Source organism: Choloepus didactylus, chromosome 11 (assembly GCF_015220235.1).
Source record: "Choloepus didactylus isolate mChoDid1 chromosome 11, mChoDid1.pri, whole genome shotgun sequence".
NCBI lineage: Eukaryota > Metazoa > Chordata > Mammalia > Pilosa > Megalonychidae > Choloepus > Choloepus didactylus.
The window spans coordinates 45,026,456-45,040,051 of NC_051317.1; the positions used below are offsets into that span (position 1 = coordinate 45,026,456).

General features: G+C 35.1%; 1 protein-coding gene across 3 annotated transcripts in view; it reads right to left on the reverse strand.

Annotated features, from left to right (window-relative positions):
* Nucleotides 1-203: 203 nt before the first annotated feature.
* The window catches only part of CDH18 (cadherin 18), a 510,079-nt gene continuing 496,686 nt past the window's right edge, over nt 204-13,596 (reverse strand). Inside the window, exons 10-11 of one of the 3 annotated variants that reach the window (XM_037799297.1) lie at nt 8,665-8,916; nt 204-1,412 (exon numbers count right to left, since the gene is read on the reverse strand). In XM_037799297.1, coding sequence (XP_037655225.1) covers nt 922-1,412; nt 8,665-8,916 — 743 coding nt within the window. In that variant the 3' untranslated portion in view covers nt 204-921. The remainder of the gene's footprint in view (nt 1,413-8,664; nt 8,917-13,596) is intronic. The other 2 variants (XM_037799296.1, XM_037799298.1) reach the window with 2 other exon arrangements.

Consider the following 13,596-nt stretch of genomic DNA (forward strand, 5'->3'; position numbering starts at 1 on the left):
TTGGCAGAGGATTGATCAAAATTGCTGATTCAAATGAATTCAAACTAAAGGGGGAAAAAATGGTTCTCCAATATTTTGTACAAAGTAAGAGCTTAGCAATTTTAAAAAAATTGCATCTTTCCCTGACATATCAGATAATTTGAGTATAACCCGAACCATTCATTCTATCCATTAAAAAAAGAAAAAAAAAAAAGGGAGGAGTATCATTTAGTTAAAATAAAGATGGGAGGGTGGGATACCCCAAAAATGTGCACACCAAGTGCACAGAATTTGCATACATTATACTGCAGGCAGCAAATCCCCATGCTCCATCAATTTTGTATGGAGGAAATAAGTGGGGAGGGCAAAGGGAAATGGTACATACAGGTCCATGACAGAATGGCCTGGTATATTGGAAACGCCTCTAGTAATTTAAACAGGAAACAAGGCTAATGAGATCTGTCACAGTAACAGAGAGTAGGTCTCAAGGGTCCACACAGAAAAGTGGAAAGAGACATCATGATCACCTTCACACGTTTCATTTTGCCGTTTACCACTCCTATAAACATAGACATCAGTGATGATGAGTCTTTCTTGTTTTGTTTTGCTTTTGAAAAATAATCACAAAATATTGAAACAAAATATCATTGTTTGGCTTAATTCAGGTATTCTTAATTAAACAGTACCACAGACTTTATTGAGCAACTGAAAATATACACAAGGAGCAACAGCATTTTTTCTCTGTATTTTTTTTTAAATTTGACTTTTTCCTCCAATGAAATCACCCAGTTTCAATCAAGAAAAGGGCACTTGTTTCTACAGTAGCTGTGTACAACTTGCTCTGTTCCTACCACTGTTTGAACGCTTCACTCTCGTCCTTTCTGAGGTTGCATCTCCATTAGCTCAGGAAGCAACTTCTACCCGGTTGCAGGAATTAACCCCCTAAGTTGTTCTTTCAGATTCTATTTCTCCATAGAGTTCAGCTAACTTTTTAAACTCAGGTCCCCAGTCTCCAAGGTAGTGATAATCCTGGTCTGACTGTGTCGTTGCTGAGTCCAGCGAGCTGATGGACCCGGCCTCGGACCGCTGACCCTCGTAGGCATAGGTCTGAAGAGAGTCGTAAGGGGGCACGCTGGGGTCCAGATCTGCTTCCGCCAGTCTTTGCTCGATAAATTCCTGAACGTCTATACTCTCCAGTGTGGCCAACGTCTGGTGCCTGGGAGTGAGCTTCACGTCCGGTCTGATGTCTCTCCTGCACTTGAGCTCCTCGGCAGCGCACGGGTTCCTCAGGGCCGTGATGTCAAAGGCCTCGGTGTCTTCTTCCCCGCCGCCTTCGTCGTCGTAAGTGACCACGTTCTCCCGCACGTCCTCCTCCGAAATGATCAGGGGCTCTTTTTTGCTGCGTCTCAGGGTGATAAAAAGTACTACGATTGCTGAGGGGGAAAAATGGAAAGAAGATGAAAAGTTAGAGAAAAGGGACTTTTTGGAGAGTTGACAGCAATTTTCCATCCCTGTCAGTCAGCAACCACTTTCCAGAGTTAGCCTTGCACGTTACACACCCTTGATTGCTAGACTCTCTGGATTCCACCTTAAGATATTTTAATACCTCAAAGAATGTGTATAGATAGATAGATCCATAAAGATTACCTACCAAACATTTGGAATCATTGATCTTTTCTGGAAAACCATAATACATTCTTATATGCCACCCTTATGAATTTAATATTCTTGACTTATATTTTAGTACAACCATTTGGTGTTTAAAATGAGGAAAATAGATAAGGAAAAAATAACATGTAACTTTGGAGAAATAATGGAGTGTGTGTATTTATCTATTGCTATGTAATCCTTCTAGGCGGACTCACCAAGCAGGAGGTTTTCAGTTTCTATGAACTTAGAAGAACAAGCCTGTACCTTAAACCCTTTACTTTTTGATGCTTTAAAGGAAATTGATACAAGAATATTTTACATGATTGATTACTTTTCTCTATTAGTCTTTAAAATTGTTTATGCATTAATATTGCAATTATCTCTCTAGCTGCAAAAGAATGTTAATTTATCTGTATACAACTTTATCACAGCACTTCTGTGTTCTCCTCCATTTTTCACATGATGAAACTGAGACTTAGGAGAGATTACCTGAATAATTTATATCAAAGACTAAGACCATAAAAGGAGAATAGCTGAGAACATAATCTATAACTTCTCATACCAAAGTCAATGACATTTCTACTACATCTTCTTCATTATTCAAAATGGTGGAACAAAGAACTGAAAGACCATTTCGACATTTGGCTTAGAATTGCCTTGTCAAGCACAATGGTCTACTCCTTATTAAACCAATAATTTTGCAACTCGTCAGTAAAGTAATAGAAAAAGATCTTGGGCATTTTGCTGTCATCATTTTTTTTTCAGTGTCTTCAAATTTTCCAGTTGATTATCTTAAACCATTGCTAAAAAGAAAAAATTGCTTGGTTATAAACTGTTATCAAGCCCAACAATATTTGCTTCTACAGATTGTTCTGTTTCTCAACTACTGTTCTAGACTTTATGATGGAAGTAACGAGGTTTAATAAAATTGAAAACATGTTTTCACAATATAATAATCAGAGAAGTACATACAACTGACAGGAATGTTTCCCAGATTTAGAAATACCCAAAATTCATATTTAATTGGATGTTCTGTATTTTATCTGGTAAAGTTTATATATCAACTTTAACAAACGATTTTATAGCAAGCAAATTCCATGCTAGCTATGCTCTGGTAAAGGAAAAAAAACATACCTGGTACCCTTGAAGCCACTCTTGGACCTCTTGCCTGTACAAAGGTAACCTCTATCCTAACTTTTACTGTTATTGCTTCCTTGCTTCTCTTTAGAATTTAACAACCTATTTATGTATATATTTTAATGATACAGATTAGTTTTGCATTTTTTTGAGCTAGGTATCATATTGTACATGTACTTCTAAGACTTAAATATACAGAGAGGAAGAGGAATGGATTTTGGAGTCTGCAGCAGAAAAGATAATGAGAGAGGGTAACAAAGTGGTGGTTACAGTACACTCTGAAGAATCTAATTTTCCAGAAGAAAAGCAAGTGAGAGCCTGTGGGGATTAAAAACACACACATGCACTTTTTTAAAAAAAGTTAAAGAATCATCCAGAAAACTGTGGAATAAAAAGATATTGACAAGATAATGGGAAATGCAATGGGAAAGACTAGGGCAGTCACTGGAAACCCAGATGAGAGGCTCTGACACAGCCAAGAACAAGAAGGAACTGCTGAGGTGAAACGTGACCTGCTCCCCAAGTGCCAGGAATGAAAGAGTTTCCTGTATATGTTATTTATATTTCAAAGACATTAACCATCATAGCACTTTATTTTTGAAGAAAAATAAAAGTCTTTAGATAAATGCATTAATATGTATTTAACACCTCCCTGCTTATTTAGGGTAAATCTAGCTGACAGCTCTCGGATTAAAAGCTCCAAACAGCATCCTAAAGTAACTCAGTCCATTCTCTTCAGAGGTGTAGATTTATCATCCACTATGTTTTTCTGCTCATCCTGATGATTAAATGAGGAGGTTGTTCTAGATTAAAACACCTAATTCTGCAGACTGCTTAATTTATTATAGCAAAATTTCCTACCTTCATCAATAAATCAAGTTATTTTCCATTATGTTGAAATGGTTGGTGGTTAATGTCAAGGGAATCTGTGTGCATGCAAAACAGGCAGAATGTGATCAATACTAATTTAGAGATATGGAGGTAATTTACATCCTTCATCAATATGTGTGCAATATTTCAATCCTTGTGTATGCAGCATATCACTTCACTCTATCCTAGACATAAACTTATGTAACCAATGATTTGTAGATTTGTTACATACCTATTTCATTTAAGGGTGAAAATATAATTAATCTTACAATCTAAATCAATTTTAAAGGTGAAAGGGGGTGTGGTTTAAAATTTCATTAAGATGTCAGGGCTAATCTGGGCATATGTTCCCTCTAGTTAAAGGCAAATTCAAATAAATTTGGAGCAGACTACTGAAACGTGGCCAGTAAGGCACCCTGTGGATCTGCTTTCCATTCATGTTTGTTCAGTATGTTTCTGGGGCAGATGACACAGTGTAGATACTCTATAAGCAATTCTTGTGTAGATGAACAAAGGAAGGGTCTCTGTAAGAGTGTTAATATGGCAGTGTGTTAAGTGAATCCTCCCAAATGGTGATAGCCTTACAAGGAAAATAATTTTTAATATATTTTTAAAGCAGTTCTTGTTTACTAACAATACCAACATCTAATTTTGTTGTTTTTATTTTGCTTAAGAATATTTTTGAACATTTGAAAACCAATCTAAATATTCCATGCTATCCCAAGGCAAAAGTGTATTTTTAAAAGAATGAGTGAAGATAATAATTATATATGTAGATTAGAGAATGAAATCTTTATTAAACACTGGCTGTCAAATGACTTTTCTCTCTCCCATATACCGAACTACATCTGTGGTACCTCGTCTTTTGGTGGTTCATCTGGAGAAAATATGATAGGACTAGGGTGTTGCAAAAGAAATAAGAGATACAGATCTTAGCCTTCTTTGCTCAAAGATAAAAGTAATTTCTGGTATATTTTGAAACAGATTTTTGTTGTATAATCTTGATTGAAACTTGAATAAACTGCAGCATTTTTGATAGGTCTTTATTATAATGAATATTTTACTGCCAGTTACTAAGTTTCCTTTTCTTATCTTCTAGTTTGATCAGAATTTTAAACAGACATTTCAATATCTTTTTATTTAAGAAAATTAAAATGAATTTGTCTAGTTTCAATTATTAATTTTAATCAAAAGGGAATTAAAGTTTATGGAAACTTTCTTGTATATGTTTTCATTGCATCATTTAGCTATTCCTTTATATTATATATGACCCCAGTGCTTGGAATAAGAGTCTTTAGTTTTCATAACTTAAACAGTCATACAAGTTACATTTGAATACATTATATATTGACTCCTAACCTACTACTCCGGAATAATTTTCATAGCAGAATCATTTTTTCCACATATTGTCTGGTTCTTTTTCATGCCATCATATGATGGGACTAATGTTGGTGGAATTGAGGTGACCAAAGTCAGAGAGATTATTCTGATGAGCTCCTGTGGTGCTCATCAGCCTTGACACCACTCAGTGGAACCTTAGTTTCTCAAACCAAGAAGAACATACAAAGTTATTTGTATAGTTCAAATGACAAACAGGTTGGATGTTATCTCATCATTCACTCTTCCTCCTCTCTTTGGCCATCAATCTCTTCATATCGAATCTGTCCTGCTCCCTACTGATCAGGAAATTTACATCTAAGAGTAGGGAGTGATCCTGGTGGTGGATTCAGCTAGGCCACCTCTTCACATATGATGTAGAGACTGAGAGGTTAGCTGGCCAAGGTCTGACTCAACTCTTAGCTCAATGGCTTCTTGTGCCAAGTGTGGTTAGGGTCTGCCCTGCCAATTGCTTTCGTGCCTCTGGTAAGGGACAGAATGAGGCTGGAAGGAAATGTCAGACCTCTGAGAGGGAGAGAGGATTCCACCTGCCCCCTACACTAGCAGCAAACTCTGACTGCATCATGAGGACCCACCCTAATTTTTCTTCCAATCCATCAAATAAAATGGACCTGAAAGAAGTGGTCCAGACAGGAAGTCACCCAACTCACAACATGTAAATCTCTCATTTAAAGTTAGGCCCTTTGAATTTTAAGTGTCATTTTCAGATAATCTATAAATATTTACAGAGAATGAGATAATCTATATACATATACATGGAATGATACTGTAAAATATCATATCATATGCAATCTATAATAAAATATTAATAAAAATAATGAAATTTTATAGGCAGCTCTAAGGCTCATGTGGCTGAAACTTCATTTTCACAGATTGAGAATTTAAGATGAGAGAATTAATGGGTCTCCTGAGATCACATAGCTAATGAGTGGAAAAGCTTGGGCTGGGTTTATGGGATTATAATCATTTTCACAAAAGCCAAACTGATAGTTAAAACATTATTCAATATTAAAATATTAATTTCACAATTTGGTTGTTATGGTTAAGTGTCATTTCAGAATCATTACATGATCTAAAATAAAATTTTGCTACCTCTGTTGTTGCTGATATTATTTTCCTTAAAAATTATCAGCTCACACATTATCTTCAACATTATTTTGAAGTTACAAATAAGTACATTTCAACTTCAGTGGCTAAATGATTTCTAAATAACAACAAAAAACACTTATAATGCCATGAAAAATATGAATTATATTATAACTAATATTTGTTTAAATCTAAGCTTAAGATAAGGGTCTGATCCCTTTGGATAAAACTGTAAAAACATATTTGAGTTTCATTAAAAAAATAAAAGAATAAAACAAGCATACAAAATAGCACCTTTCTTTTGTTAGTCTTGAGGGAGTGATAGCAAAAAATTAGAGTTTTTCTGTTATTTACCTTACAGAAGAAACATCTTCATAAAATCAATTAGAAAGAAGCATTACTATTATGTAATAATAAAATGTTGTTTTGCATAATCTACTTCAAAATGCATCAGTGGATTAAAATTTTCAGTTACCTTTTAACTTTTTCTCTTAGTAAACAAAAATAATTTTATGATGATAAATGAAAACAAAAGCCAAAGATAGCAAACCTCCATGCACTGAGCCATTTTTCAGAATAAGAGCCCTGGAAAAGAACATATATTAAATTCATTGAGGTTTTTTTCTCTCTGACTTCAGTTGGGAAACCTAGAAGTTTCAAGAGTGTTTTGTTTTGTTTTGTTTAATTTTGAAAGAAAAAATGGGAAATATTAATGTGTAAAAAAATAGCAGTTTTGACCAATAAACAAACAGATAAACAAAAATTTAAAAGACTCATTTCTCTGGCTTCATTCTGCAGCATATATCTTCCATAAACAACTCCACCCTGCCAATACAGTACTTGCTAAGGTGAACCAAATCTCCACGTCACTGTGTGCAATTGATAATTTTCCGTGCTCAATTTATTTAATCTGTGAGGAGCTTCTGACAGTGTTGAATCCTTTCTGATATATATTTTTTTCTCCTTGATTTTCATGTCATTATACTTTATTCATTTTCTTTCTCCTACTTCTCTTTCACTCTTTTCTGCTACCTCATTTTTTAAAAAACTTATTTACCAACTTGGAGTTTCTTACAGCTCAGCCCTCATCCTACTCTCTCTTTATAGTCTCTTGCTGTAGTGACTTCAGCAAAGTGCACTTCCAGTGTCCAACAGCTCAAGGAAGATCAGAGCACACATTCAGCAAAAGACATAAGGTCTCTGATACACAACTCACCTGCAGAGCTATTTAATATATCACAGATGACTTCTGATTTCACCTAGTTTCTCTTGCTATCTTCCACCTTTCTTCACCTGCACTCCAAGCTGACTAGTGCTAACTAGGCTATGTCTGAGCAAGACAACTACCTTATCTTCCAATCTGGTTTACCTACATGCTCTCTCATCACTATGCAGTCTGTTTTCCACTCAGTGCACAGTCATCTTTTTCAAAATGCAAATTTTATGATGGGACTCTCTTGCTTAAAATATTTCTTTACATTCCTAGCACCAATCCCTCCATCTTTAACATGCCCAATATGACCTCAAACTTTCTCATTCCTACCTGCCTATCCATCCTTCTCAGCCTCAACCCGCCTTGCTCTGTACTCCTTCTACATGGGTGATATATCTCTATCCCAAGAATAAAACAAGAAACATTACTTGCAAGAACACCTGTGTCTCACCAGAATGTACTCTCCTTTCATGTATGCATAGTACCAAGAAAGGAGAAAAACATATGGCTGCAAAGAAGAAGGTAGAAGGGAGAGGGCACACTGAAAAAAATAAACATTCGCATACTTTAAACCATGACCACTAGAAGCAGAGGGAATATTAAAATACTTTTATTGATATAAAAATTCAGATTTACTATCTCTTGTTCAATAACAATGGCAAAGAGTTATGGAAACCCCAGCTTCAAGTGTGGTTATGATCAGATTTAGACTATTGCCACAAATAATGAGAGACTGAAAAAAGTTGTGTTTTTCATAAAATGAAATGCAATGCAAATCTCAAATAAAGCATCTTATTGGCTTTAATGTATATTATCTAACTGAATACAACTTAGTATCTCGGGGGCAAAATTGTTCAGCTGAAAAATTGAGCTAGCATTAATGATTAAATATTTTGGATTAATGACATAGAAAAAGTTCCATCAGACATCAATTTTGTAATTTGATTTTCAGATTCCTTTTAGAATGGTATCACTTGTGTCCTTGGAAATAAATCATAAAAATCCTTTTAAGATGGGTTTTAGAATATTTTAATATTAATTCTTCCTAAAAGGTAAACTTCCCAAAAATCTTTTATAAGATTTTTTTTTTTTTGGTTATTCCAGATTGCTCATCATATTTGAATCAAGTTGTTTCTAGATTAACTATATTATTGAGAATGTTAATTAAAAGAAAATTTGAGCAGTTATTTGTCATCCAATTGTGCATTCCTAATTCTTAATTTTTGTCAGAATGACTCTCTCTCCTTTTCCCTCTGGCTCACTCGCATATTAAAGTGCATTCGGAATTTCAGAATTGCCTTCATACAGCATCAGCCTTTAGAACGACTTACCGAGGAGAATGACAACACACAGAAGAATAGCGATTAAGGCTCCTGTACTCAAGCCCGCCGAGGACAGGAAAGCTTCTGCATGGCAGGTCCGCACGCGCCCATCTCTCTCGCATGCACAAACCCTGATGGTGAGGGTGCTGCTGCTGCTGAGAGAGGGGATTCCACCATCAGAGATCATAATGGGGAGATAATACACATCCTGAATAGTTCGACTAAATCTCCTCCGCCTTGTCAGAATGCTGGCTGTGTTATCTATGATAGACATAAGCAAAACAAAACGTACTTAGTAAAGCCGCCATTAAAGAGTCACATTTCCTTTAATGGATAAAAGGGGCAAGTGTGAGGTTTGTTTCTGCTGATCTTTTTTCAGCTTATGAAATGGAGGAGGGAACATGAAGGGGCAAGTGTTAAAAGAGAAACGAATTTGAAAAAAATATTAATTTAGCTCAAACTAAACATTTTATTGTAGGAAGCAATACACATTTTAGATATGGGCACTGAACCAACAGATTCCAAAAGATAGGGATGGCTTTAAGCTAGCTGTTCCCAAAGCTTGGGGTGAGCCAGTAGGCACTACTCCAAATCTGGTGACTCTGAATATAAAAGATAAGGGCAGATATCTATATTTTAGCAAATTATTCAGGTGGTCTTCATGCATAAAGTTTAAGAACCACTTATTATAGAGACACAAAATCAATTGATAAACCTCTTTACATTTAGCTGTTATATGAAGCATTCTTGTTATAGTGACTACACCAGGGAGAAGTCAATGATAAATACAATAATTGTTTTTCTTTGTGCTTTTTAAATGCAATGTTCCATTTCAGATACCTATATGATACATTTTGTTCAGAACAAAGAGGGTATCAAATTCTTTACTTGATAAGGGAAATTTTTTGATATTATGAATAATAATCTAAATATAAATAACCTAAAGCTCAGAGGGTAAAGTCACAAAACTAGTGAATGACCAGGATTTGACCCCATCACACTCAACGCTCTTGCTCAAAACCACGATTTCACACTGCCCAAGTCCTGCCAATCCACCTCCAATATGTACTGACATCAACAGAAGCACCTAATGCAGGATTATCTCAAAATTGTTATTATCGTTCCAGAAAGGCTGTCAGCTTAAAGACCCCCTTCGTATGCACTTGGATGTGCTGCTCAGATTCTCTTCAAGGAGCAACTTGTTGCATGTAATCAGTAGCTCCTTGCTGCAAGGGAAAAAGATCTGGTCATTTCTGTTCAACCCTAGCAAATTTGAAAGGCCAATTTATATGCAGGGCTTTCCCATGAGGTCAGCAGAGGTGGCATTAAAACTTCATGGCAGGAGCTCCATTTCTCTCTCTGCCTAGCCGTTCCTTCGCGACTTTTTACAGGCATTGCCCCCAAGGGAACGTTCTAGCAAACATCCTGCATGCTACACTCCATTTCAGAGTCTGCTTCCCAGAGCGATGAATTAATCTATCAGTTAATTACTTTGCACTCAAAAGACAATTTCATATTGAGGTTCTTTTTCACATATAAATTCCTCTTATTCTGAAAACTGGGATTCTGTTACATATAGGTATACTTATGATAGTAATGATCCACTATACCATAACTATATTTCCTTGACTTTGCATTGCTAACTTAATGCAATAGAAAGATTATTTTCTCAAATATTCAATTAATGCAGATAATAAAACACAGGAATATACATATGGACATGCTTGATGGAATATAGACATGATCTGTCTACATGGAGAGGTTACTGAAGCTTTGCTGAGTAGGACAGAAATAAATAATCCTATCAGGGATTGAAAAAGATCTTCTTGCCTGATAAAAGAGGAATACACAACATTGTATCAACTGTTGATTCTAAAGCAAGTTTCAGAATAGTGAAATAAGAAATGGAAAAGCATTTTTTTTTTCCAGGAATGTGAGAGCTTTAATGGATTAGGCAAAAGTTTACATGAAAAGCAGAAATCTAAGATCTGCCCTTACTCCATTGGTAAAAAATGCAAGATTCATTGTAAGGAATGTGTGATTAGACCCCATTCAGAGAGCAGTGCTGACAGATAGCATGTGTACTGCATAAGTCAAGAAGAATCTCCTAGGAAGCCTGACCTTTGGAGAAGCAGATCAGTTGTTAGATATTGGATCATGCATAACATAAACTTGCCTATATGTAATGTTTTAGTCTAATGAAAAAATATGAACAAACTATTCAGAGGCACAAACAGGTTTGAGAATCTCACTGCTGGCCCTCTGAAGAAAAGATGTAAGGCACTGGATCTCAGTAAATAGTAAACTGTGGAATGAATTAGGAAGATGCAGTGGTAGATGAGACCCTCTTCTATGGCTCTGGCCTCATGTTTACTTTACATTGTTAATCTGGATGCATATTCTCTCTAAGAATAATTGTTGGAAATGGAATCAGACACATACTCAGAAATAGAGAGAAAGGCAGAATATGTTTCTAGTGTATTTTAAGTTCTTAAGTACAAAACACTCAGACATGGAGACATAAAAATCGTTTTTTTCTGTTCAACATTCTTTGGTTTGACTTTTGAAAAGAAAAGAGGATTTAGGAAGTAAAGAGCTACCCACCTAGAAAGGCTTAGCACAGCAGCATAATGAGCTCTTGACAAGGGCTATTGTGAACCTTACAAGAACTACAGAAAAATGTACTTGGGGGAAGACTCAGTGAACTTGAACAACAAAATTTCAAACTAAAATTAAAGGGGTAAGAAGTCCCCCTCTCATACATACATGCACACATATAACAGAACAGAGCAAATCTAATTCTTTCTAAAACTGTAAAATTAGGCAACAAAAGCAACAATGTATTCTTGAAGTAGAGTATATAAAAAGATAAAGGTAATGTAGAAAGTCTTACGTGGCTTTTCCAAGGGGATAAGAAAAATGAATGTGAACTGAAAAAAAGGGAAATCATTGCAGGTAGAATATTTGTGACTGAGTACTTATTATCAGTGTAAAATAAAGGACAATCTCTAATAATATGCCCCCAAACTTGGTTATTAATTCTAACTCACAATAGCTTGGATGAAGACAGAGTTTATACAACAGTTGGAAGCCAAGCTAATACAGCTAATATGTTGGATTAGAATGCAAGGAAATTTTAAATAGCTAGAACAAAGACCTTGAACTAACCAGAAGACATGAAATAAAAATACCCATTAGATTGTAATCTCTGACACATATCAGGAGGGACAGTTCTTGAACAGTAGCATTCAAAAAAGGTATGCGTTTTCTAAGCACCTCTGTATTGAGAGTATCACACCTGGAGTACAAGGCATACTTCTGGGTATACTTTAAAGGAGACAACTGATTGTGTTTAGAAGCCCTTAACTGGGGTGGTCAAAGGGTTAGAAAAGTATGTCATATGAGGAATCTTAGCAACAGCAGACTGTGAGAATTTTGCATTTCAGTTATGGATTAAGGTGGCCTAAGGGTCTCTGAAAATGTCCAAGAAAAATTGGGGAGCTCTTTTACTAATTAAGGTCTTTCTGAATATAATCAAAATATTCCTGAAATTCTCAGCAACCATACCCTCAGTTAAATGAAGAACCAGCCTTGAGCACATTTTATTCTTTTAAGGTAGTTGACAAGCCATTGTTTATTTTATTATATGATCTCATTTCTTCTTCAGGAAAGGAAATGAGAGTATGTAAGGGCAGTAAGGAAGTTTCTATGCAGGTATGTATTATCTGGCTGATGTACATACATTAGAATATCATTGTAATGATAGTGAAAGAGCTGAAATTTAGAGTCCTTTAACAAGCAGAAGTAATAATAACAATACTGATAATAATTGTTTCACTTTTGTATCTATCAGAATCATTGAGATTTTGCAATTGCCTGATAATTGGGGGAGAGATCTTTTATATAAAAGCATGTAAATAGATATTGTTGAGTAAATGATAGTAAAGTACCTGCTATATAGTGCTTCCAACTTCTATTCTGCCATATCTCTACTTTTAAATATAAGATAGCATCTCATCTTGCTCTCTTTAATTTGTCACCTTGAGGAATAAAATAGATGGCCTGGAGTTCAGATATAATTTCTGTGTGCCCTATTATTTCTTTATTGTATATTTTAAGGCAACCTGCTGAGTGGATTCTAATCTTATTGCCACTTAGTAAACTGTAATTCGGTTTAAGTTAAAATAAGGCATGCTTTTAAAATATACCCTGGGGCAAAAGAAAATCTTATATTAAAATCTAAATTTACCTTATGCCTTAGAAAGTATTAAAACCATGTGTTCTTTGGAACTCTTAGACTATTAGATACCCATATACTCCCTGCCATTTCAGGGAGTGAAATGCACGCATTTTGATATATTTTGGTTTGAAATCTCAAGAATAGTCTAACATACCTTTAAAATAATATTACCAAATGAATCACAACAGCAGAAGGGTTTGAAAACCTGAAATGTGGGACTTTAAATGAAATAACTTTGTTTTTTTGTTGTTGTGTTTTTCTGTTTGTTTGTTTGTTTTTAATTATGTCTGAGGAGGAAGCTAAGAAATAGAGCCTCAACTTTTACCAGACAGATAAATAGGCATGTCTTCATACTGGTTTCAGTTTTATTTTTTCATCCTCCAGTGGCAATAAGATCCATTCATAATTTAACTATCATCAGAACCCATGCATAAAACAATATTGTTCTGTTTTCCTGCAAAGCTCCTTTCACATAATAGGCACTTGTTAAAAAATGATTTGAAATATACTCAACAGGAATTTGACTTCTGTTACGGTTTCCTTATTATGTTGACATATATTTAGAAATTAAAACCAAAATAAACAAATATATCTTGTACTACTTCAGCAGCATGATTTTCTCACACTCGCTCATGAAGGTTTACTCTTTCTCATGTTAATCCTAGAATTGTTCTAATCTCAATTTCCAGACTCCAGATTCT